Raw genomic sequence first — 26,795 nt, 5'->3', positions numbered from 1 at the left:
GTGCTCTTTGTGCAGCATCTTCATCGCAGTCCCAGAAGAGACACCTTTCCTAGGGATGTTTCAAAGAAAAATCTGACAAATACCACTGTCTCCTCCTGTAACAAGACTGTGTCCTGGGGTCCACGGGGACACTTCCTTCTGCAGCCTTTGAAAGGCAATGTTCCCAGTAAACACCTGATGTTTCTGGGAGTGGGTGGAGAGGGAGGGGTCAGGAGCCTTTGGTGTGACGGTCAGTTCACTGGAGGTGAATCTCTTTGGACCCAAGGTGCTGCCAGAACGATAGTCCTGCCAGGGCTCTGTGCCCCCAGGTGGATGCTTCTCACCCGACAGAGATGACTCTGGTCCCGAGCAATGAAAGGCCTCGGGAGTGCTCTTCCCGAACCTGCCTGGGACAGGTTGTGCTACTGCGTTCTCTGCCCTGCAGATGGCTTTCCCAATCTGCTCTGCTCTCACCATGGATCCGGACCTGGGGCTGAGGCACTGGGGGTAAGGGGCTGGTTCTAATCCCTGCCTGGCAGTAGCTTGGTCCCAGGACTGTGGCCTCTTTAAGCTTTCTGGGTCTCCTTGGTTTGCGTTCCTGTAAAACAAACGGCCTGGACCGGGTGAGGCCCAGGTTCTCACACTCTTGCCCTGGCTGGGTGTCCCGGGGCGGCAGAGCCCGCTGCCTCCGTGCCAGAAAAGGGCACCTGTCTCAGCAACCAGTCCGAACAGAACAACTGCCACCTCTCTTTTTGGATGTGTGTTCTGCGGGGAGAGGGGCGGAGGGAAAGGAATAAAAGGAACTTGTTGAGACAGAAACATTGTTTGGGAGCGTTCTTTTGGGAAAGGCATCTGAGCCTTTGGAACTGTCCACTCCCTATTAACCAGAAGGAGCGAAAATCTGGCCTTTCATTTGCTCTGTTTTTCATTCAGACCCCGCCTGTGCCTACTGGGAAGCCAACTGCAGTGGTTTTTCTGCTTGTAGCTCGATGGGCCCTGGCTTCTATCTGCCTCACTGGCATGAGGGCTTCGCAGTGGATCACTCCTCACTCAGCTTCCAGCAGAAGAGACGGCAGAGAGGGGCTCCTGGTCCAATAGCAAATCTTCTCTCGGGGCGAGCAGAGCACCCGAGGTCACTACCTCACTACCAGGTGGTCTCTGACAGTTCCTACTCACTGTCATCATGTTTGCACCTGTCATCATGTTTCCAAAATGTTGTGCACTAAGACTTTCTGAACCAGACTTTCTTAATCTCAACTGAGACTTAAGGTGGATTTTGCAATTCAAGACTAAAAGGAGGATGGCCCAATAGGACTACCCAGGGGGTGGAGATAAACTATTTCCCTCTCAGAAACCAGGTCTGGTTATAGTTAGAGTCACACTGGAAGAAGTGTCAGTGGGACAATGGCATTTGTGAGCCCAAAGTGGGGCTGCACCCCTCAGCCTGGCAAAGACACATCAGTTCACCAGCTCCTGTCTGATGACCATTAACCTGGCCTTGGCATCCAAACGGGCAGCTCCGGGGGAGCCCCCAGCGCTTAGCAATTCCCACTTCCGTTCATCTTTCAGGAAGTCCTGACAGTGCTGATGAGGGTGGCTAGACATGGGGTGATCTTCCTGGGTAAAGCACAGAGACTTTTTTCCAGTGATTGGAGAAAGCGCTCAGTGGTCCAGCTCTGAGCTCTCCCTGGCTGGCCTAGAACGTCTGCCTCCACAGAAGGAGGACAGAAGGAGGTGGGTGAAAGGAGATGCAAAGGCAGGTGAATCTCTTCATTATTTTGTCTAATAGGACATTTGGTGAAGTTTGTAAATTATGTCGGTCTTTTTTCATTATTTTGGAATAAAACTTCCCTTAAGTAGCATTCTTGTGAATCTGAGCTCTGATGATATCTTTATGTAAAAAATATATATTTTATTGACTTTTACAGAGAGGAAGGGAAAAGGATAGAGAGTTAGAAACATCAATGAGAGAAACATCGATCAGCTGCCTCCCACACAACCCCTACTGGGGACTGAGCCTGCAACCCAGGTACATGCCCTTGCCTGGAACTGAGCCTGGGACCCTTCAGTCTGTGGGCCAACGCTCTGCCCACTGAGCCAAACCGGGCACTGATAATATCTTAACAAAAGTAGCAGTTTTCTGCCTGGAAAAATATTCCTAATAGCAGTAGAATTGGGGGATACCCTGGGACGATAAGGGGATTAGACCATATGGGAAACACTGATTGGTGTGTTGGTTGGTGGCTCATAAGGAACCAAAAGTACTTCTAAGATTAGACTTTCCCCCAGTTTCCTGGGAAGACTGAGGCCCAAGACAGCTGATGGTTAGACCCAGGAGGACATGCAGGGGCCTAGACAAGCTACGCAGAACTTCTCACATCCCAGGAGCAGTTCCAACTGCTTGATAGCCTCGTATAGTTGTCCATGACAGAAACATTCTATTATCAATCAGGTATTACTATGCATTATGCTTCTTAAATGTGTTGTGATTTTAGAAGATTTTTCATTTTTGTACTTGCTCATTAGAATTCTTTTGTCCTTTAAAATATTAAAAATTCAGCAAAATGTTTAGTCGTTGTTTTAAGACATTTTATGACTCTTCCTCAGAAGTTCTCACTTGGTCTTTGATCTACACAGTTTACACTGTTAACTCATGAATCGTACAACTCTTGAACAACATAGGCCTGAATTGTGTGGGTCCACTGATATGTAACTTTTTTTCAATAAACCCTCTAAACATATTTTCTCTTCTTTATGACTTTGTTAATAACATTTTCTTTTCTCTAGCTTACTTTGTTGTAAGAATACAGTATCTAATACAATATAACATAAACAATATGTGTTAATCAGCTGATTGTGTTACCAGTAAGACTTATGATCAACAGGGGTATTAGTATTTATGTGTTGAGGGAGTCAAAAGTTACATGCAAATTTTCACCTGGGGTCGGCACCCCTAACCTCCTACTGTTCAGGGTCTACTCCCTCAATTCCTTCTTGATTACTTTGAAGCATATGTAGTTTGGAAACCAGCATGAGTTTCTCCGTGGTATAGAGAGGGCGCTTTACATCCATCATTGGGAACCCTCACAAAGACTAAGTAAGCTCATATTATTGTAACTCTGTTTTCCCCCAAAGGATAACAGAAGTTTCGAGAAATATGTAAGTTGCCCCCAGTTACTCAACTATGGCAGAAAAAAATAGTGATGCCTAACGTTTATTGGACTCTATATTGTCAGGCACAATTCTAGGCACCTTACGATATCATTTAATCCTCCCAACAGCCCCAAGTAGGTTCTCATATAATCTCCATTTTACAGATGTAGAAACAGAGAGGTCAACTTGCCTTCAATGACAAAATCGTCACCCCGCCGGAACCGGACTGAAGGCAGCTCAGCTCCGGAGGTGGACCTCACACACCTCACTCTTCGGATTTCCCTTCCAAGCCTCCTGACCTGACCCACTCTCTCGGATCAGAGACACCACAACTGTGATTCTGATCTGGGCCACACTGGGCCAGTTACTGTGCTGACCCCATCCTCTGCCAGGTGCTCTTGGGGCTGACACCACCTCTCTCCGGGGCAGTGGAGCACTAAAGGACACACCAGGCAGGTGAGGCCCCATGTGGAGCTGGCCCCTGCCCCTGTCTCTCATGTTGACATTCCAGTGGGAAATGAAGAGAGGAAGTGGATTACTAAGAGGGATGCCATTCCACCTTTCCCTTCCCTCTCTGTATTGCCAGACACCCCTGACATAGGTCCTTGAGCACCTGCCCTGTGGATGCAGTGATTATTTTCCCTAAGCTGCTCTTGGTCTACCATCGCTTCCTTCTCACCTCCTCGGGAGGAACGGGAAGCAGGAAGCGAGGCCTGTGTGAAGAGATGACATGTGAAGTGTAAGAGGGAGTGCGGGCAGAGAGATTGGCAGGTTCAGAGATGCAGGGTCCCACAGGCCTACAGGCCTTAGCACAGGAAACCTGCAATCTAATGTCACCCCTCAGCGGGGAGCCCAATGGCTGGATTGCCAAAATAAGCCTACAGCTTCCCCATGAACTGTGGCAGGGACCCCATCTGCTTTCATGGCCTCCCTTCAGCTCCTTTGGGCTCCAGTGCCACCTCAGAGACCCTGTTCAGAGCAGGTGCCTGCGGCAGAAACCAGTGGTCAGAGCGGAGACACCAGTGCTAGACATGGGGTGGCCTTCCTGGATAGAGCACAGAGACTTTTCCCCAGTGATTGGCATTATTTTAATTAATATACTAATCCTATATAATAAGACCCTAACATGCAAATTGACCAAATGGTGGAATGACCACGGAATGACCAGTTGCTATGATGCACACTGACCACCAGGGGGCAGACGCTCAATGCAGGAGCTGCTCTCTAGTGGTCAGTGCGCTGCCACAGGGGGAGTGCTGCTCAGCCAGAAGCTGAGATCATGGCTGAGGCAGGCAGCAGTGGTGGCAGGAGCCTCTCCCACCTCCATGGCAGGCGGGCGGTAAGGAGCGAGGGGTCGGGGTCTGTGAGAGGGGGCAGGCCAAGCTGAGGGACCCCATCCCAGTGCACAAATTTCATACACTGTGCCTCTAGTATTAAATAAAACCCTGCATATTGCTATCTTTGGGGAAACCAATTTAAAAGTAACATCACTTCAACCTTAGAAAAAATGCTACTGGGAGGCTGACAGAGGATCTTAACCACATCAGATTTTAAGTTTAAGAATTTTGTCATTCAGGCATTTGATTGGGTCCCAGGGAACTACCTATATGCAAGCTGTACTTGCCTCAGGCCAAACACACGCATTTCACTTCTAAACGCGGTGCTCCAGCTTGGCAGCTGTCTCCTTCCCTCTTAACGATGCCCAGGCCTTCATTAAGCTTCCCACCTTCCCGCGTGGGCCAGGTCTCGCTGGCCTGCGTGGGCCGTGGTGACTACTTACGTGGGACACTCTGCTGGATGGAACCTGCTCGGAAGAGAGTCGGGGGGGTCTTCTTGCTGAGCCTCTTTAACAAGTGGTCTCGCTCATTCATCCTGCAGGTAAATCAAACATGTCAGTCTCCAATTCACCTGGATACATCTCAAAGGTTCTGGTTGGATGACTTCCGGTTGTAAAATAAAACAAACGGGGGGTAGGGGGTTTGGAAGCTTCCTTCCCGCCGTCAAGTCAAACGTCCAGGTTTGCACACCGCGCACTGTTGACGGTAGATGCTATCTCGACACTTGGGGCGCACGGCCCCCTCTTCTAAAAGGCGCTCTGTGTTCGCCGCCCTGTGCACAGCGCCCCAGCCCTCCGCCTCCCTCCTAATTGAAGTGCACTACAAGTGCCCTTTCATACCGGGCAAACCCCGGCTTCCCGGAACACTTTGGAAGGAGCGATCTGTTTCTATGGTGAATGTCTTAAAAGCCTCAGTCCCACCTGCAGCCTCCTTTCCTCGAGCCAGCAAACGGCACTAGGGCCAGAGCCGCTCCCAGGTGCCCCGGACCCCGCAGGAGACAGGCTTCTTTCCACACTACCTGATGCTTATTATGAAACACAATAAAAATCAAGGTGAGCTTTCTTTGAAAACATAAGGATGGGGAGCTCTTCCTGCCTTTCCAGAAATTATTCCCGCCCAGGCCACCACAGCTGTGAACAGACATGAGCTGTCCCGGAGGACGGCGTCTCCATTCCTGTCAACCGAGTGGGTGCCTGAGAACGGCCCAGGCGGCCAGAGCGCTCTGATTCCTTTCCATCACTCTGCCTGCTCCCAAAGAGATTTCTACCCTGTTTCCCCGAAATTAAGACAGTGTCTTGTCTTATTTTTTTCTCCCAAAGTTGCGCTAGGTCTTATTTTCAGGGGATGTCTTATCTTTCCATGCGCTAGGTCTTATTTTCGGTGGATGTCTTATTTTCGGGGAAACACGGGTAGTACATAGCGTTCGCCAGTGCCCTCTATTATGGGGTAAATTGTGTCCATCCCCTCTCCCTCCCACACATTCATGGGCCCAATTCCTAACCCCCAGCACCTCAGAATGTGACTGCGTTGGAAGAGGGGGTCTTTAAGAGGTGATTGTGTTAAATGAGGTCATTAGGGTGGGGCTTTAATCCAGGACCACTGGAGTCCTCATGAGGAGAGGAGTCTAGGACACACGCAGAGGAAAGACCGCGTGGAGACAAAGGGAGAAGACGGACTTCTACAAGCTGAGGGGAGAGGCCTCAGGAGAAACCGAGCCTGGCCACACCCTGATCTTGGACTTGCAGCCCCATAACTGTGAGACAATAACTTTCTTTTGTTTAAGCCCCCAGTCTGTGGTACTTTACTATGGCAGCCAATACACCCCAATCTGCTGTCTGTGGGGACTGGAGGGTTAAGGAGCTTCAGCTGCTTGTGATCCAAAGCACCTCCCCTGGCCTGGCCCATGAGCCTCAAGCCCGAGGAGGCCCTTCTCCTGACCAGAGTCCATGTCACCACCTCCCTCCACCCCCACGGGCCTTTGAAAGAGGACCAGGGCCCTGGGTATTCTCAGTAGTTCTATGAGCTGAAGTTCATTTTGCACTTGGGTTTCCAAAAGAGAGCATTTTCTGGTCCTCTTGGTTGAAAGGACAATGTTTGACTCATCACCAATTAAAGGAGAGCCTGCGCTAGCTAAACATGTATGCACAGGTCCCTTCCCAGGGCAGGACTGAGCCACGGTTGGCAAGGGAAGGTGAAATACCCAAGTCAGCTAATCCTTCCCTGTGCTACCACTCTCCGGCTCAGACCTGCAAAGAATCTGGGAATCACCACACGCTGCCACCTTCATGAAGGTATTCACTGAGGTACAAACATTTTTCACCAAGATACATAGCTGTTACGTTGACTCATAACTTTCACAAACTTAGACACGGCTTGTGCTTTCCATCGCACTCATGCACCAAAACCTGTAAACGTCAGGAGTGGACCTGGTTGTGAGAACTACTTCAGATTTTAACCAAATAATAAAATCTCAAATATAAAGCCCCCTTATACTCTTCTCTGATTCCATTCTTCTTCCTTCTTCTATAATAAAGTTAGAAATAATATTTTGTTCATATTTCATACTTTGTTCTATATTATGCATTCACGTTAATATATAATTTTGTTTTAAAATATGTCTAAATGAAATTATTTATTTTATACTTCTAGTTTATCCTATTTTTGCTTTGTTCCTTCTTTTCTCCTTTCTTTTTTATTTATTTATTTTTTTTATTATATATTTTATTGATTTTTTACAGAGAGGAAGGGGGAGGGATAGAGAGTTAGAAACATCGATGAAAAAGTAGCATCGATCAGCTGCTTCTTGCACACCCCCTACTTGGGATGTGCCCACAACCAAGGTACATGCCCTTGACCAGAATCGAACCTGGGACCCTTCAGTCCACAGGCCGACGCTCTACCCACTGAGCCAAACTGGTTTTGGCATTTTCTCCTTTCTTATCATCTTTACATTATCTACTCACGTAGAGGACAAGTTAATCTCTTTTCCTTCTGGACACTTAAAACTTTTTAAAAAATTGATTTCAAAGAGGAAGGGAGAGGGAGAGATTCCAACATCAGTGATGAGAGAAAATCATTGATCAGCTGCCTCCTGCATGCCCCACACTAGGGGTAGCGACCGCAACCCCAGGCATGTGCCCTGACAGGGAATTGAACTAGGGCCTCCTGCTTCATGGGTCGACACTCACCAACTGAGCCACAGCGGCTGGGCTCTTCCGGGCACTTTTATAATCCTCTTTGTTTTTGGTGCTGTACACCTTCATAACAACACTTAGTATGACTAGGTGTAGATTTGTTTTATATTCCGCTCATTAGTCAATTGGAAAATTTAAATCAAATAGATAGCACTTAACATCTATTAAGAGGGCTATAATAAAAAAACAAACAAAAAGCAGAAATAACAAATATTGGAGGGAATGTGGAGTAAGGGGAACCCTAGCACATTACTGGTGGTACTGTAAAATGGTGTGGGCATTGTTCTCCAATCAGCTCAGCATGGAGTTACTGTATTAGCCAGGAAGTCCACTCCTAGATATACACCCAAAAGAATTGTGATCAGAATCAAATAGATACTTGAACACCAGTATCTGAAGCAACAGTTATTTACAACAGTTCAAAAATGGAAATGAGTTAGATATTAACTGATAAACAAAAACATTGTATATCCACACAGTGTAGTATCATGCAGCCATGAAAAGGAACGAAGTACTGATATGTGCTACACAGGCATAAACCTTGAAAACATTATGGTAAGTGGAGGGATACAAACCGAAAAGGCCATATATTGCATGATTCCATTTATAGGAAATCTCCAGAACAGAGATTTCCTGTGTAGAGACAAAAAGAAGACAAGTAGTTGCTGGGACTGTAGGTTGGGAGTGTGGGGAGGGGAATGGGAGTGACTGCTTAAGGCAAACACAGTTTTCGTTTGGGGAGTTGAACTATGTTCTAGGATTAGACATTAGCGATGATTCCACAACACTGTGACTATACCAAATGCCACTGAATTGCACACTTTAAAATGGTAAATTTCATGTTATGTGAATTGTATCACTCTATTAAAAAAAATCAATTAAAAAAGCAAAAAGGAGGGGAAAGGGCTCTGAATCAAGGTATATCCCCTCCCATCAGCTGCACTGTTGGTTTATTTCTCCAGTGGTGGCGTAAGAAGGTGCTGTCTTTGTTTTTTTTCTATCCTAGCTTAGCAGGTATGCTGACTGGAACGTGCAGATAGGAAATGTGCATGTAAACAAAAATTCACCAGAGGTACATGCACTCTTAGTGCCTCCCAAACAATAGTGATGAAACTCAGTCTCACACGAGTCTGTCCACCAGGCTCTGTTTAAAAGCTTGACATGAGGAGGTGGTGTGCTTCTGTCTCAGAAACTGAGCAGTGTTAAGAAGGAGAGGAGAGCTGAGAAGCCAGTGTTGGGAAATAATAAACTCTTTTGTCCACAGTCCTGTCAGGAGGCTATTCCTGCAAAAACTACGCACGCGTAACTGCCAAAGCTCAGGAGCATGGAGAATATAACAAATAACTGCACATTTGTTTTTAAATCTTGTCAGTGGTTATAGCTGGTAGGAATTGCAGCTGACACCTCAACAAATCCAAAAACAAATAGGTATTTCTAGAAACCTACCAGTATTTTTAAATTAATGCTGAACGGCCTTCAAAACATAAATTTAATAGGTTCCTCAAGAAAAAAGCTTGTCCAAAATTCCTTTTCCTTGAGGCAAGGCCAAACATCTACCAACTGATCAGAGTGTGGAAATTCTAACCTATTTTTAAGGATCCCTAGAAAATGAGATTTCACAGCCTCAATCCGTAACTTATTTTACTAATTATAATCTAAACATTAGGAAATGAGGACCATTTGGGCTCATGTGTATTCCAGACCTGCCTAGGCCTTTGTAGGATCACTTCATTCAGTACTCTTACAAAAAGTAGGTGTACAGTTGTGAATATCTGAAACAGAGTTTATTCTTGTATTATTTTTAAAATATATATTTTTATTGATTTCAGAGAGAGGCAGGGAAAGGGAGAGAGAGATAGAAACATCAATGATGAGAGAATCATTGATGGGTTGCCTCCTGCAGGTCCCACACTGGGGGTCGATTTTTATGGTTTCACATTTGTTTCATATGCCCACAAATCAGGCATATGCCCTGAGCAGGAATCTTATCGTGACTTCCTGGTTCATAGGGCGACACTCAACCATACTGGCCAGGCAATTCTTATATTATTGCTTATTAATTACTATACTATTAATTAATTATTTCATTTCCCACATGAACAACTGTAAACCTACTTTTACCTCATCTGGTAATGAGGGAAAATAACAAGAATAAAACTAAATAAAATAGGTTTTCCATGCAAACATTCCAATAAGATAGGAGTTACACCCTGGATTAGGAGTCCATCAATAATTCTCTTTTATTATATGGTAGTAAATTATTTTCTTTTTTTCTTTCTGCCAATTCATACCCAGCCCATTTTTATATTTATTTTCTTATTTTTATTTTGGATTCAAATTTCCCTACTATGTCCTTTGTACTTTTAAAAAAAATCTTCATTGTTGAAAGTATTTCCCCCATTGACCTCCTCTAACTGCCTCCACCCCTGCCCCAGGCCTTCATCACCCTATGGTCTATGTCCATGGTTTATGTATATACGCATACAAGTTCTTTGGTTGATCTCTTGCTCTCCCTCCTTCTCCTTCCCTCTGAGATTCCACAGTCTGTTTCATGCTTCTATGTCTCTGGATCTATTTTGTTCAAGAGTTTATTTTGTTCTTTAGACTCCACATCTTAGTGAGATCATGTGATACTTGTCTTTCTCTGACTGGCTTATTTCACTTAGCATAATTCTCTCCAGGTCCCTCCATGCTGTCTCCAAGGTTAAGAGAATTTTCTTTTTTACTGCTGCACACTATTCCATGGTATAAATGTACCACAGCTTTTTTATCCACTCATCTACTGGTGGGAACTTGGGCTGTTTCCAGATTTTACACAAATTGTAAATGGTGCTGCTGTGAACACAGGGGTGCATACATTGTTTCTGGTTGCTGTTTCGGGTTTCTTAGAAGTAGGATCACTGGGTCAAATGCAGTTCCATATTTAATTTTGAAGAAACTCCATACTGTTTTTCAGAGTGGATGCACCAGTGTGCATTCCCACCATACTAAACCTTTATCAGATGTATCATTGCCAAATATGTTCTACCATACAGTGTGTTCTCTTTTAATTTTGTTTATGGTTTCTTTTATTGTGCAGAAGCTTTTTATTTTGATGTGTCCCATTTGTTTATTTTCTCATTAGTTTCCTTTGCCCTAGGAATATCTGCAAACATATTGCTATGAGAGATGTCTGAGATTTTGCTGCCTATGGTTTGTTCTAGAATTTTTATGGTTTCATGACTTACATTTAAGTCTTTTATCCTTTTTGAGTTTATTCTTGTGGATGGTGTAAGTTGATGCTCTAATATTTTTTTTTCATGTATCTGTCTAATTTTCTCAACACCATTTATTGAAAAGACTGTCTTGATTCAATTGTGTACTCTTGTCTTCTTTGTCAAATAAATTGAGTGTTATGGCTTGGGTCAATTTCTGGAGTCTCTGTGCTATTCAGTTGATCTCAGCCTATGCATGTGCCAGGAGTACCAGGCTGTTTTGATTACAGAGGCTTTGTAGTATTACTTGATTCCTGGTCTTGATAGCTCTGACTTTGTTCTTCTTTCTCAAGATTGCTACAGTTATTTGGGTTCTTTTCTGGTTCCACATAAATTTTTGGAGTATTTGTTCTAGATCTGTGAAAGATGCCATTGGGAATTTAAGAGGGACTGCACTGCATCTGTAAATTGCCTTGGGTAGTATGGAAATTTTAATGATGTTAATTCTACCGATCCATGAACACAATATATTCTTCTACTTGTTTATATCTTTATCTCTATTTTTCCATTGTCCTATAGTTGTCTGAATACAAGTCTTTTACCTCCGTGGTTAAGTTTATTTCTAGGTATCTTAATTTTATTGTTGCAATGGTAAATGGGGTCATTTGTTTAGATTCTCTTTCTGAGAGTTCATTATTGGGTATAAAACTGCCATCGATTTCGGAGTATCAACTTTTTATCATGCTACATTGCTGAATTCATTTATTAAATGTAGTAGTTTTTTTCGGAATCTTTAGGGTTTTTTATTACAACATAATCTCATCTGCAAATAATGAGAATTTTACTTCCTCCTTTCCAACTTTGATGCCTTTTATATTTTTTTCTTATCTATCACTATGGCTAAGACTTCCAGTACTATGTTGAACAAGAGTGGTAAAAGTGGGAATCCCTGTCTTGTTCTTGTTCTTAGGGAAATAGTTTTAATTTTTGCCCCTTGAGTATGATTGGTGTAGGTTTGTCATATATGGCCTATATTATGTTGAGATATGATCCCTCTATTCCCAATTTGCTGAGAGATTTTATAAAAAACTAGAGGCCCAGTGCATGAATTCATTGGCCTGGCCGGTAATCGAGGTCTTTTGGGGGGCCAGCCGGCCGGGTGGAGGGACCCCAAGAAGTTGGCTGGCCAGCCCCCTGATCGAGGTCTACTGGGGGGGGGGGGCAGCTGGCTGGGGCGAGGGGCTGTGGGAGGTTGGCCAGCTGTGGGAGGTTGGCTGTGGGTGCGCACTGACCACCAGGGTGAAACTCCTGCATTGAGTTCCTGCCCATTGGTGGTCAATGGACGTCATAGCAACTGGTTGACTGGTAATTCTGGTCATTTGGTCACAATGGTTGCTTAGGCTTTTATATATATAGCTGGGTGTGGGATTTTGTTGAATGCCTTTTCTGTGGTTATTGATATGATCATGTGATTTTTTTTGTCTTTCAGTTTGTTTATGTCATGTATCACATTTATTGATTTGGGAATATTGTACTAGCCTTGCATCCCTGGAATAAATCCCACTTGGTCATAGTGTATGATCTTTTTAATATATTGTTGGATCTGGTTTGCTAATATTTTGTTGAGGATTTTAGCATCCATGTTCATCAAGGATATTGGCCTGTAATTCCCTTTCTTTGTACCCTGTTTCCCCGAAAATAAGACAGTGTCTTATATTAATTTTTTCTTCCAAAGTTGTGCTAGGTCTTATTTTCAGGGGATGTCTTATCTTTCCATGCGCCAGGTCTTATTTTCGAAGGATGTCTTATTTTCGGGGAAACACAGGTAGAGTCTTTATCTGGTTTTGGAATTAGGATAATGCTGGCCTCATAAAAAGAGGTTGAAAGTGTTCCTTCCTCTCACATCTTTTGGGATAGTTTGAGGAGGACAGGTGTAGTTGTTTGATTGTTTGGTACAACTCTCCTGTGAAGCTATCTGGACCAGGGCTTTGTTTGCTGGGAGTTTTTTGGTTCCTGCTTCTATTCCATCAGTTGTTATTAGCCTATTCAGGCTTTCTGATTCTTCCTGATTCAGTTTTGGGAGACTATATTCTTCTAGAAATTTGACCATTTCATCCACATTGTCCAGCTTGTTGGCATATAATATTTTCTTACAGTTCTTTGTATTTCTGTGGTGTCAGTTGTTACCTCACCACTTTTTTTTTTAATATATTTTATTGATTTCTTACAGAGAGGAAGGGAGAGAGATAGAGAGCTAGAAACATTGATGAGAGAGAAACATCGACCAACTGCCTCTTGCACACCCCCTACCGGGGATGTGCCCGCAACCAATGTACATGCCCCTGACCGGAATCGAACCTGGGACCCTTCAGTCCGCAGACCGACGCTCTACCACTGAGCCAAACCGGTTTCGGCACCACTTTTGTTTCTGATTTTATTTATTTGGGTCCTTGCTCTTTGTTTCACGATGAGCCTGGCTAAAGGGTCATCAATCTTGTTTATCTTTTCAAAGAAGCAGCTCTTGGTTTTATTGATTTATTGTTATTATTATTTTTAATGTCTGTCATTTATTTCTGCTATAATATTTATTATTTTATTCCTTCTACTTACTCTGGGATTTTCATACTCTTCTCTAATTATTTAGTTTCAGGGTTAAATAGTTTGTTATTAATTTTTCTTATATTTTTTTTATTTAGGCCTGGTAGAACTTCCCTTTCATGAGTGCTTTTGCTGTATCCCATAGATTTTGGGTTGTTTTGTGTCATTTTCATTTGTTTCCAGGAAGTTTTTTATTTCTTTTTTAATCTCATTTGTCACACCCATCGCTTAATAACATGCTATTTAGCCTCCATGTGCTTGAATGTTGAGTGCTTTTACTGTAGTTGATTTTCAATTTCATTCCACTGTTATCTGAGAAGAATGCTTGTTATGATTTCAATCTTCTTGAACTTATAGAGACTTGCTTTGCATCCTAAAATGTGGTCTATATTTGAGAATGACCCATGTGCACTTGAGAAGATATATATTCTGCAGCTTTGGGTGAAATGCTCTATAAATGCCTATTAAATCCATCTGATCCAGTATGTCATTTAAAGTCAATGTTTCCTTGTTAAGTTTTGGTCTGGCAATCTATCCAGTAAAGTCAGCAAAGGTGTTAAAGTTCCCTACCATGACTATATTGCTTTTCATCTCTCCCTTAAAATCCTTCAGAAATATATATACATATGTATGTGTGTATATATATATATATAATTTAGGTGCTCCTATATTGGGTGCATATATATTTGCCAGGGTTATAGCCTCTTGTTGCATTGATTCTTTTAATATTATGTAGTGATCTTTATTGTCTCTTGTGATGGGCTTCATTCTGAAGTCTATTTTGTTAGATATGCATATTGCTATCCCAGCTTTTTTTGTTTCCATTTTCATGGAAAGTTCCTCCCCTCCCCCCCATCCCCTCACTCTCATCCTGTATGAGTCTTTTGTTTTGAGGTGGGTCCAATCAGCTACCCTATGTATTTTGATTGGAATATTTAATTCAATTACATTTAAGGTTATTATTGACTAGTGGCCTGGTGCACAACATTTGTGCATGGGGGCAGGGTGTTCCTCAGTCTGGCCTGCACTCTCTCCAAACTAGGACCCTTCCAAGGATGACCTACTGCTGGTTTACAGGGATCGGGCCTAAACTGGCAGGCAGACATCCCTCTCACAATTTGGGACTGTTGGCTCCAGCTGCTTACCTGCCTGCCTGCCTGATTGCCCCTAACCACTCTGCCTGCTGGCCTGCTCACCCCCAAATGTCCCCTGCCAGCCTGATCATCTCCATCTGCCCCCCCCCCCCCCCTGCTGGCCTGCTCACCCCCATCTTCCCTCCCCACTGGTCTGCTCACCCCCAACTGCTCCCCTGCTGGCCTGTTCACTCCAAACTACACCCCCACCCTGATCCCTCTAACTGACCCCCACTGATTGCCTGCTTACCCCTAACTGGCCCTCCTGCTGGTCTGCTTACCCGCAATGGCCCCTGCCATCCCATCCAGCCTGATCAACCCCTGGCAACTCAAGGTCCCAGGCCCTCTCTTTTTTCTTTCTTTCTTTCTCTTTCTTTCTTTCTTTTCTTTCTTTCTTTTCTTTCTTTCTTTCTTTCTTTCTTTCTTTCTTTCTTTCTCTCTCTCTCTCTCTCCTCTCTCTCTCTCTCCTCTCCTCTCTCTCTCTCTCTCTTTCATTCTTTTCTTTTTTTTTTCAGTGCCTCCTTGAGTGGAGGCCAGGGCTGCCTGGAAGCAAGTATCTAGGATTTATTTATCATCTATAATTGAAACTTTGTAGTCTTGACTGGAAGAAAGGGCTGACCAGGATGGGTGGGAATTTTGGCTTCCTCCATTGCTGGGGCAACCCAAGCCTCCTGCTTTCTTCAGCTCTGTGGCCAGTCACCATCTTAGATGGGTTAATTTGCATACTCGCTCCTAATTGGCTGGTGGGCATGGCTTGGCGTAGTGGAGTGATGGTTAATTTGAATGTTTCTCTTTTATTAGTGTAGACAGGTTCTTATTTATTGGTATTTTAATTATTTATGCCTATGTTTATCTCTCTCTTCCTCTTTCTTTCTCACTCTTTCCTTCTCTCTTCTCATTAAAGTATTCCCTTTAGCATTTCTTTCAGTGCTGGTTTCCGTGATAAACTCTTTTAGTCAATCTTTGTCTGGAAAACTCTTTATTTCCACCCTCTATTTTGAATTATAGCCTTGCTGGATATAGAATTCTTGGTTTCAGATTCTTGCTTTTCATTACCTTGAATACTTCATGCCATTACCTTCTGGCATATATAGTTTTTGATAAAAAATTAACTGACAGCCTTATTAGAACTACTTTGTAGACAACAAAATGCTTTTCTCTTGCTGCCTTTAATATTCTCTCTTTGTCTTTAATTTTGGCATTTTAATTATTATTATGTGTCTGGATATGGGCCTGTTTGGGGTCTTCTTGTTTGGGACTCTCTGTGCCTCCTAAACTTGTGTGACTTTTCCCTTCACCAGGTTAAGGAATTTTTCTGACATTAGTTCTTCAAACAAATTCTCTGTCCCTTGTTAACTTTCTTCCCCTTCTGGCACTCCTAAGAACTGAATTTTGTTATTGTTGTCCCACTGCTCCCTTAAACTGTCCTCCTGTTTCTTTTTTTCTTTTTCTTTTAGGTTCTGTGACTGAGTGATTTTTTTCTACCCTGTTTTCTAATTCGCTGATCAGATCCTTGGCTTCCCCTAATTTGCTGTGTATTCCTTACACTGTGTTCTTTCTTAGTGTTATGTCCTCCTTAATAGTTATTATATCTTCTCTCATGATTTTGTGCATCTTTGTCATCATTATTCCAAACTCTATGTCTGATAAATCCTTTATCTCCATTTCATTTGGCTCTTTTTCTGGTGAATTTTCTTGTTCTTTCATTTGGGGCTTGTATTTTTATTTTTTATTTTTTATTTTTTTATTTTTGTCTCCCCATTTTGTCTGCCTGTTTGAGTTGGTGTCAGTGTATTAGGTAGGTCTGTATGACTCCTAATCTTTAATGAAGGATAAGGTCAGACACTGTTTGTGAGTGGCCCTGAGTACCCTGCTTGGAGCTATCAGTAATTCATAGCTTGTGGCTCCCTCTGCTGGAGCTGGGTGCCTTTGGAAAGGAACAAGATGTGCATCAGGATGTGCTTTTCCTAGACCAGAAGTAGATCACGCATAGACTACAAGTCTCCAGAGATCCTCCTCTACCTTCAGTCCAACTGTCACTCAGTCTTGATTAGCTTCAGGCTATTGACCACAGGGTGAGGGGAGAGGTCTCCCAACAGGATGGGGCAACTGCCTTCCCTCCAGACTAAAACCACCTGAATAGCAATGATTCACCAGAGAAAGATGCCTTTTTCAGCTTGAGGAAATGACTTAGCACAGGAAAGCTGGGTGGCTGCCCTCCGAACTCTAACCTCAGAGCCCCAATCCTGTCTTCTGCTCACACAGTACCAGTCCACTCTGCTCTCCCTATTCTGGATCCCAAGGTGAGTGGCTGCACATGAAATTTTGTGCATTGGCTCTTTAAGAAAGTACCTGCATTTACAGTGGTCTCTCTGGAAACAATCCTTCTTCTTTTCATAGACAGATGTTCTGTGGGCACCTTGCTTAGTTCTGGTGCTCTGGACTGGGGAGCCCAGATATCTTAGTGGGAACACAGCTGATATATCTCTCTTGAACTTCAGCTGCTATCTGTGGGAACCCAGCCAGTCCTTTTGCACTTCTGCACTTCCTACCAGTCTCTATGCAGTCTCTGCTTTTCATCCTTTACAAAGATAGGATATTGTATTTTGTTAAGAATTCAGATTACACAGAACAATTGGAGAACAGCCTGGCTGAAAAAAAAGAATAGGATTCAAGGTTACCTAACTTAAAATAAACTCCATTCCAAAATAATATAGATTCCTCTAGTTCTTCCTGGTCTCAATGTCTCCTCTGACTATCAAAACTAGGAACTGGAGGGAAGAAAGGTTTATACTAGCACAGATGTCACATTCTTACCCAGCAGGCATCAGTGGAGGCCAACTATGGAATCTAAATTATCTCATGCTGTCAGGAGGAAGGCTTTCATAAAGTCCAGCAGTAAAATGGGAATAGAGGGGAACTTCCTCAACTTGTCAAAGAACATCTACAAAAAAACATTCAACTAACACCATACTTTATGAGGAAAGAATGAATGCTTTCCCTCCAATATAAGAAACAAGGCAAAAATGTCCATTTTCTTATTCAACAAAGTGCTAGAAATTCTAGCCAGTGTATCAGGCAAGAAAAGGAAATGAAAGACACATGAATCAGAAAGAGGAATAAAAGCACTCCTATTTTTAGATAAAATGATTGTCTAGAAAATACCAAGAAATATAAATATATAAATATGGAAACAACCACACATATACAAGCAAAACTTCTAGAATGAATAAATGAGTTCAGCAAGGTTGTATGATGTAAGACCAACATACAGAAATCTGCTACATTTCTAAGTATTAGCACATGGATCCTGAAATTAAAAATAACAGTGCAATTTATGAAAACTCAAAAAATGAAATACTTAGATGTAAATCTAGCAAAACATGTACAGGATTTGTATGCTAAAAATTACATAATGCTGATGAAATAAACCTAAAAGGGCCTAAATAAATAGAGAAACATACCATGTTCATGGATTGGAAGACTTTATAGTAAAGTTATTAACTCAACTTCAAATTATACATAGGTTTAATGCAATTTCTATAAAAATCTCAACAATATTTTTTGTACATATAGACAACATTATTCTAAAAACTATATATAAAGTCAAAGGAACTAGAATAGTTAGAATTTTGAAAAAGAATAAAGTGGAAGAAATCATTCTAGCTAATTTTAAGACATGATATACTAATCAAGACAGCATAATATTGGTTGAGGAATAGTCAGAAAAATACCAAGAACAGAGTAGAGAACTCAGAAATAAACTCATCAAAGCAAACCCATCTAATTTTTGACACCAGTAGAAGGTAATTCAATGAAATAATCATTCTCTTTACAATAAATGGTGCTGGAGGAACTATGCATCCATAGGCCAGAAAACCTCAAAACAAACCTCTATACAAGTGTCACACCTTACACTGTTACAAATAGTAATTCACAGACTTAAAAAAGTAAAACATAAAACTATACAACCACTAGGAAAAAAAAACAACACAAAACAAAACCAGAAAAATATCATTGGGATTGAGCACTATGCAAAGAGTTCTTAGACTACATGAAAAGCATAGTCCATAAAGAAAAACTGATTAATTTTGGAGTCTGAGAAAGAGGCTGAAAGAACAAGCTACAGAGTGGGAGAAAATATTTGTCAACCATATATCTGACAAAGGACTAATGTCCAGAATATATAAAGAACTTGAAACTCAACAGGAAAAACCCATAGTATCTAATTAAAAATGGGCAACAGATATGGAGATGTTTTACTAGAAAGGATGTACATACAGATGGCCAAAAGCACATCGAAAGATATTATTAGCAAGTAGGGAAATGCAAATTAAAACCACAGTAAGCTATTGCCACATACCTATCACAAACACTAACAACAAAAAAAAGTGACACCACCAAATGCTGGTAAGGGTATGGAAAAACTAGATCACTTACACATTGCTGGTGGCAATGTAAAATGGCATGCATGGCCACTCTACAAAATAGTTTGGCAATCCCTTAAAAAAAAATACTACAACCATGTGGCTATATTAACAACCACTGAATTATATACTTTGAAAAGGTGAAGATTATTTGAATCTCAAAAAAAAAAAAAAAATCAGATAAACCTGGATTAATGTGTAGCCAACCCATAGAATTGTAAGCTAAATAAATGATTTTTGTTTTTAATTTAAAGGAAAAACCACACACTTAAATATGCAACTACTACTAACCCAGCAGTTCTACTCCTAGACATTTACCCTAGAGAAATGAAGACTATGTTCACACAGAAACCTATATACAAATATTTATAAGAGCTTTATTCATAATATTCCCAAACTAGAAACCCAGATATCCTTCAACAGGTGAATGGTTTAACATAACGTGGTCTATCTGTACCATGAAATATTACTCAGCAAGAAAGAGGAAGAGCCCAGCTGGCATGGCTCACTGGTTGAGCTTTAATCTATGAAGCAAGTCACAGTTTGATTCCTGTGTTGTGGGCTTGATCCCCAGTAGGGGATGTGCAGGAGGCAGCCAATCAATGATTCTCTCTCATCATTGATGTTTCTATCTCTCTCTCCTTCTTCCTTCCTTTTTGAAATATCTACATATTGGAGGCCCAGTGCATGAAATTCATGAACGGGGGGTGAGGGGGTGTCCCTCAGTCCAGCCTGCACCCTCTCCAATCTGGGACCCCTTGAGAGATGTCCGACCACCTGTTTAGGCCCAGTGGGATCAGACCTAAACAGGCGGTCGGACATCCCTCTCACAATCCAGGACTGCTAGCTCCCAAATGCCCTCCCCTGCAGGCCTGGGTACCCCCAACTGCCCTCCCTTGCTGGCTTGGTCTCCCCTAACTGCCCTCCTCTGCCAGCCTGATTACCCCCAACTGCCCTCCTCTGCTGTCCCGGTCACTACTGCCCTCCCCTGCAGGCCATCTTGTGGTAGCCATCTTGTGTCTACATGGAAGCAGCCATCTTTGACCACATGGGGGCAGCCATCTTGTATTTTGGTGTGATGATCAATTTGCATATTACTCTTTTATTAGATACGATAGAAAAGCATAATATGCAAATTGACCAAACGGCAGAATGACCAGTCGCTATGATGCACACTGACCACCAGGGGTCAGATGCTCAATGCAGGAGCCAACCTCTTGGTCCCTACCCCTGGTCGGCAGGCTCCGATTGTCTGATGTGAAATGGAGAACTGGGGATAGGTGGTGGTGAATGTGGACATGGGCGGGGGAGGAGGGAGGGACGGGGCCTGGCTGCTGGGAAGATCAAACCTGATTGGAGGCCAGGGCTAGGGACCCTACCAGTGCATGAATTTCATGCGTCGGCTTCTAGTTTGTACGAGAAACTATTGATGTATACAACAACCTGGATGGATCTCCAGAGAATTTTGCCAAGTGAAACAAGGTCACTACCCAAAGTTTCCATGTGGTAGGATTCATTCATATAACATTCTTGAAATGACAAAATTATAGAAATAGAGAACAGATGAACAATTGCCAAGGGTTAAGGAGAAGGCTAAAAGTCACTAGGCTATAAAAAGACACGAGGAATCCTTGTAATGCTGGACTGCCTTAATGTCAATGTTGGGGTTTTAATACCGTACTGTAGCTTTGCAAGATGTTACTATTGGGGGAAACTGAGTAAAGGGCACATGGAATCTCTCTATTATTTCTTTCAATGCCTGTGAACTTGCAATCATTGCAAAATATAAAGTTTAAATAAAAAAAATCCCTCTCAGTTTTTATGCATTCCCTCTATTTCATGTTTCTTTGAAGTCATCCTTTTTAAGCAGTGTGAAGAAATGCTACCTTACCGAGCTGCATTTAACGGGGGGCGGGAGACCTCATCCATCTCCTGCAGGTACCCTACCCGAGGGAGATGCTGTCCGCCACAGGCAGAGCCGTCTGACCTCATTAGCCAAACAGGCAAAGTCAAAATTGAGTGACAGCCCCGGCACATATGGAAACCATTACCCATTCCATGACTTTGCAATGAGGTGGTGAGATTCCTCTAAAACAGGCCAGGCTCTCTGGTCCAGTGCGTGAGCCTACGAAAGGTCAGGTCAGAGTCACGGGGCTGTTAGGAACAAATAAATTAGCAGGGCACCTGGCTGACCCAGAGAGGCCTCCGTGCAGTGCTGTGTGGGGCTGAGAAGCCCCAGGTGCAATGAGGACTAGTTAAGGCTCTGTGCGTTTCCTGATAGGGGCATTTGGGAAAGGACAAGACAAAACAACATTACAGTGGTGACGCACCATGCTAACCAGGGAGATGCAGCTTAGCAAACAGAGAGATATAGTAAGGTGTTTCCACCCATTGGACTGTGCTCAAAATCATATGCTTATTGCAAGACTTTCTCAAACCCAGGTTCCCTCGGTGCTCCCCTCCCTCCCTCTACCCCAGACACATGGTATTCCTTGCCATTCTGAGAGTACTCTAGTTTCCCACCTTTGCACTTGCTAGCTCTTTGCCTGAGATGTTCTTCCCACGGGTCTCTCTCCCTGAGTTCACCCAAAGCAGCCTCCTCTGCCCAGCTTACTGTATAACCTCTTCTCCTCACTGTCTATCCCTGTACTTTGCTTCTCCCCCCCCCCCCCCCCCCCCTGCCCACTTTTCACTACCAGAGTTTACTGTCTGTGTTCCCCACTAACATGTAAGTTCTACCAGGGCCGGAATTTTGTTTTTTGTTCACAGTTATATATGCAGAACCAAAATTGGTGCCTAGTACAGAGTAGATGCTCAAGAACTATTTATTGAAGGAATGAAGAGATGAATAATAAGTACAGGTGGGGCTAAAGTTTAAAAGCAAAGACAAAGATGGAAATGACAAGGCCACGGGGTCCTTCTCTTGCTTTTTCCAGAGGCCTCAGTGAGCACCCTCTCTGGCTGAGGGAAAGGTGGAGCTAGCCTCATCTCCCAGGATCTTGTCAAAAGGAGCTGCTTTTTTTTTTTTTAAAAATATATTTTATTGATATTTTACAGAGAGGAAGGGAGAGAGATGGAGAGCTAGAAATGTCGATGTGAGAGAAACTGATCAGCTGCCTCCTGCACACCCCCTACTGGGGATGTGCCCGCAACCAATGTACATGCCCCTGACCGGAATCGAACCCGGGACCTCTCAGTCCGCAGACCGACGCTCTACCACTGAGCCAAACTGGTTTCGGCAAAAGGAACTGGTTTTTAAAAAGCAGAATTCCTAGGGCCACAGGACTGCCGAGTCTACATTCTAATTTTGCCAAAAAAGAGTTGACACTTGTCAGACGGATGCAGTCTGGCTAAGAGTGACTTTCTAATACCATGCCTGGGAAATGCGCACTTCAGCCCAGGTCCAAAGCTCACCATCACGTGAAGCTTGAGCACAACAGCCTCATTGAAGCATGTTGAATTAATAAAGCAAGAAGGCCCATTAGACTGAGGTGGCTCTAAATCCGCAGCAACTTACATAAGCACCCCAAAAATGTAATTCTAAAAAATGCATCAGCTTTACAAATCTGAAACCTATGGAAAACCAATCACAGATAGCCCACTGGGCTTTAAAACACACACACACACACACTCACACACAATCAATAATTTCCTTATTGTGTTTCTCCCTTTTTTCTGTAAGTGTCCTTCCGGAGCTCCTGTCCCAGGAGTGCTCTGGCCCACTTCCGTTTTCGTGCTGCCTGGTTCCAATTGATTTGGAACATAAGCTCTTATTAAATATTTGAATATGCCTCAGTTTATCTTCTAAAGGGACAAGTGTGTGAATATAATAAAGGAGTGATGAAAAAACTCAGGAGAGTGGAAAGGTCACTTATAAAAAGGCTGTGATGATATTAAAGTATTTGATGATCATAGATAATAACTAGAGGAGAGAATGGCACAGGGTGCTCAAAAGAAGCAAAGGGAAATTTAAGCCAGGTATTAAGAACAGTTTTGAAGAGTGAAGCAGACTGGGTTGGAATATAATTTCCCGACGTTAGCTGACAGCTTTATCATGTAAAGTACTGAAAACTAAATGTTGGAAAAGCATCTAATATATGATGGTAAGGATATACAGATAATGATTGAATTTTATTTCTTAATTCCATTAATGTGAAGTTGCCCTTATATATAAAAAATAAAACAAATTTGCCTAGTAGAGCATAAGAAGGTTTGGATCAAGTTTAAACCATTGTTATTTCTCATGACTATTATTTTCTTTTCCAATGACAAACTTTCTGGTAGGCCCACTCTGCAAATTAAGTACAATAAAAATAGCTTTCCTGGTGCCATTTCTCTTCTTTTCCTTACAGGTCTCTAATACACAGCGTCTGGGCAATAAACATCGGACTTTACAAATTCAAATAGGCATCCAAACAAACTGAATAATTCAGAGCTGGCCACAGGGCCCTCCTGACTCAATTGTTGAAGTAATTAAAGAAAGATGAAGTTCATTACCAATTAGCCTCCTAAACACTAATTAAAGATAATGAGGGATCAAGGTGCCTGGTACAGCCCTCCTCTGTGTTCTCTGAGTTCATATGTGGGCTGGTGGCCCATGTAGGATGCACTGAGGAAAGGGATAAAGTGGATGCAGGTGCTGTCTTCCTGGGAAAATGCTCGGCCCAATTGAGGGAATACAATAAACGCTCTTGATAAGAATGACATAGAGGAAATCTTGCAGACTCAGCCTAAGTGTATTTGTTTATAGGACTTCAGATCATGAGTGAGTCACTCAAAGCTCAGCCCAGCTCACGGAGGAAGCTAGAGGACTTCAAGAAACTGGTTTTTAAACTATAGACTTCAGTCATGTTTTTGAGTTGCTTAAGCCTGTTCTAGAACCAGGTGTGTGTGTAAATAAGACATTATAGAGGGCTGAATGAACTCACGATCCCGAATACTCTGGAGTCTAGCCATGCCGCCACCAGCATTTGGAAGTGTTTTTCTCTCACCCTTCTCCACCTCCTCCCACGTGGAGGGATGTGATATTAGCAATGAAGTCCTAGGCAGACTCGCAAAGGCCATAGGAACAAGTAATTAGTGTGCACTTGAGCTTCCCTCACTTTTCTGGTGAATGCATTGTAAGTAGGCTGTGGCATGGGCTGAGGCATTCTTACAGTTTCTACAGCAACTGTAGATTGGTGGCTGAGCTGAGTGAGTAAAAAGTGTGCGGCTGCCACTCTCATCACATGTGAGTCAAGGCCTCTCCTGGGCTTCACACGCAGGTGCTGGGGCCCAGCATCCTCACTCTCAGATCAGAGAAGGCATCTGAGTGTGTGATGCTGCAGGGCAGGCAGTGAACATGAACAGCTGAGCTGATGCCCACACGTGGTGAGCCAGGGCTGGCTGAGCACCTAGGTGCTTGAGCTGGACCCTCCTCAGTCACTAACCCGTGACAGGTCTCCATTATCTAGTTGAGGTGCTTTGGAGTTGGAGTTAAAATTTCATTTTTCATCCAAAATCCTGTATAGATACATACACAACTTTGTTTCCTGTGGCCAAGCAGCTTCGCTAACTATCTGAAAATGTTCCTGGGTTAAAAAATTAACCCATACTCTTCAGCAGAAGATGAGTATACACAGTGGGTTTTCAAATCAGCAATGCAAAGAGAGCAAGAGTGGAGGAATTTTAAATTGAGGCCATACTTGCTGTAAAGTTCAATGTGGAACAACCAAGAACCATACCGCAGATGCCTTCTTTATGCTGATTTTTGAGAGTTAAGGTAAATGAAAAGGGAAAGTTAACGTTTTGGTGCAATTTGAGAGCTGATCAGATGGAGACCCAGATCGACAGCCTGGATTGCAGAAGGCTGAGAAATGTAACCCCGACTCCACTGGCTGGTGGCCGTGGTGGTCTAGGCAACTCCTCAGATCTCTCAGGTCCCCACCAGGAAGGAAGTGCTGTCCAGGAGGAGATGGGAGTGAGGTGATCCCCAGACTTCTCCAGGGCCTTCTCATTCTTTTAAAGCAGAGTTTAGAGAAAACTGATAAGCACATGGATAGCCAAGAGCCAAGCTCTTCAGAGGTCAGCCCTTGCCTTCTTCCAGGTAGAACAGCTGTTAAACCTGTCCAGTATTTCTGGCAAACCATTTATTTTAAAATCGCAAAGTAAGATGAGTGTCCACATCATTGCTTGCTCATGTTTTCCAGTTTGCAGAGGAGCCCTCACTGAAAAGACTAACCTGGATTACACAATGTGAGGCTGTCCTGACAGGTCTGGCTAGATTGCTTCACACTTGTTACCTAGCAGTCTGAGGAAAGACTCATTGCAACTGACGTGGGGATAGCATGGTGAAAGACATGGAAAAAATAAAAATACACAGGGCACAGGAGGAGGAATCTTCCCCTGCCTTAACTTTCCCAATGGGGGGAACAACCTTTGTATTACAATAAAAAAAAAAGAATTGAATGTTTGAAGTTATTTATATATTATTACTTGGCCTCTTCTTGGGTCATCCATAAAAATTATGAAATAGCAACTAAAAGTCACAATTTATCCCCAGTGTTTGACCACTGTTCTTCCTGAAGAAGTATACAGTACAGTGAAGTGCTGAAATCTAAGAGTATGATGCATTTCTGCTCTGAGAAGAGTGTTCTTTTTTGAAGATAAAGAATGACAGTGGGGGGTGGGGGGGGGCGCACAATGGTAAGATCTGTACACATATAATACTTTAATAAAAAGAAAAAGAAAAAAAAGAATGATAGTTGTCAGGGGGTTGGTGGATCCTTTAAAACTTTAATGCAAAGCTGACATGGAGGGATGTGGGGCATCGCTCTCATCAGTTTATCAGAAGGCTAAAGTAGACATTTCTTCCCTTTCCTGCTGAGGAACACTCAACAGTGACACCCACACCTCCAACAGAGATTGATTCTGGTGAGCCAACCTGTAAGGTTTGGCTTGGGATGGTCCCATCAAGGAAAACAGGAACTTGTTAACTGCTCATCAGGGCAAACTCCCCGCTCCATTGGTTTCGAACAAGGTTGCACATGGAGTGACCTCCCTGTAGTCAGAACAGGGGTGTGGGGCAAAATGATTATGACATGTTGGAGCAAAGTGAAAAGATGGAAGAAAAATTGGGTCCTTGATGACATTCCTGGCTGGGGACCACAGCCATGACTGCCCTAGAGCAGTATGAGCCAGCTACTTCTTGCATCCTGAAGAGCTTTTTGAATTAGGGCCTCTGCTATTTGGAACTGAAAGCATTGTACCTGATACAGGAGTTCTTTTTCCAAAATAATAAAGAAGTATTGGCCCAGGGACAGACTTTAAGGAACCAAGAGTGTATGCTCAGGACAGAGAGCAGGAGAATGCATGGAAAAGATATAGAGTGGAAGAGAAACAGAATGTGACCTTGGCCTTGTGACCTTGAGATATGCCTGGTGGTTATTTTTAAAAGTACACTTTTTAGATGTAATTCATAGCAATAATATGAATTTTATCAGCTTTTTATTCTTGTAACCGGCACACAGTATTTCCACAGAAGGAGTAGGTCTTGCATGAGAAACTGAATCCCACAACTTACCAGTGTCCTGAATGCCAGCGCGGGAGAGGGGTTTATGATCAGCCTCAGGGGCATCATTCTAAATTTGCACTTTTGGTTACTTAGTGCTTATCTGCCAGGCCCTATAATGTCCTTTTATCCTCAAAAAGGGTGTGGGCCACTGTAAGAAAACTTTTCCTCAGTGTTAAGTTGCTTTAGAGCAGAGGTGAGAGGTAACTTCCAAACACTTTCAGATGAAGT

The 26,795-nt window shown here is 43.0% G+C and overlaps 1 protein-coding gene across 1 annotated transcript in view; it reads right to left on the bottom strand.

Annotated features, from left to right (window-relative positions):
* Positions 1–26,795, bottom strand: part of ATP8A2 (ATPase phospholipid transporting 8A2) — a 556,427-nt gene that overhangs the window by 7,503 nt on the left and 522,129 nt on the right. The window contains exon 36 of the mRNA XM_045588453.1: positions 4,913–5,004. Coding sequence (XP_045444409.1) covers positions 4,913–5,004 — 92 coding nt within the window. The remainder of the gene's footprint in view (positions 1–4,912; positions 5,005–26,795) is intronic.

The sequence above is a fragment of the Pipistrellus kuhlii genome, unplaced genomic scaffold (assembly GCF_014108245.1).
Source record: "Pipistrellus kuhlii isolate mPipKuh1 unplaced genomic scaffold, mPipKuh1.p scaffold_m20_p_3, whole genome shotgun sequence".
NCBI classification, from domain to species: domain Eukaryota; kingdom Metazoa; phylum Chordata; class Mammalia; order Chiroptera; family Vespertilionidae; genus Pipistrellus; species Pipistrellus kuhlii.
The sequence above is the reverse complement of the archived record's forward strand: the minus strand, read 5'-3'. Positions and strand labels throughout refer to the sequence as shown.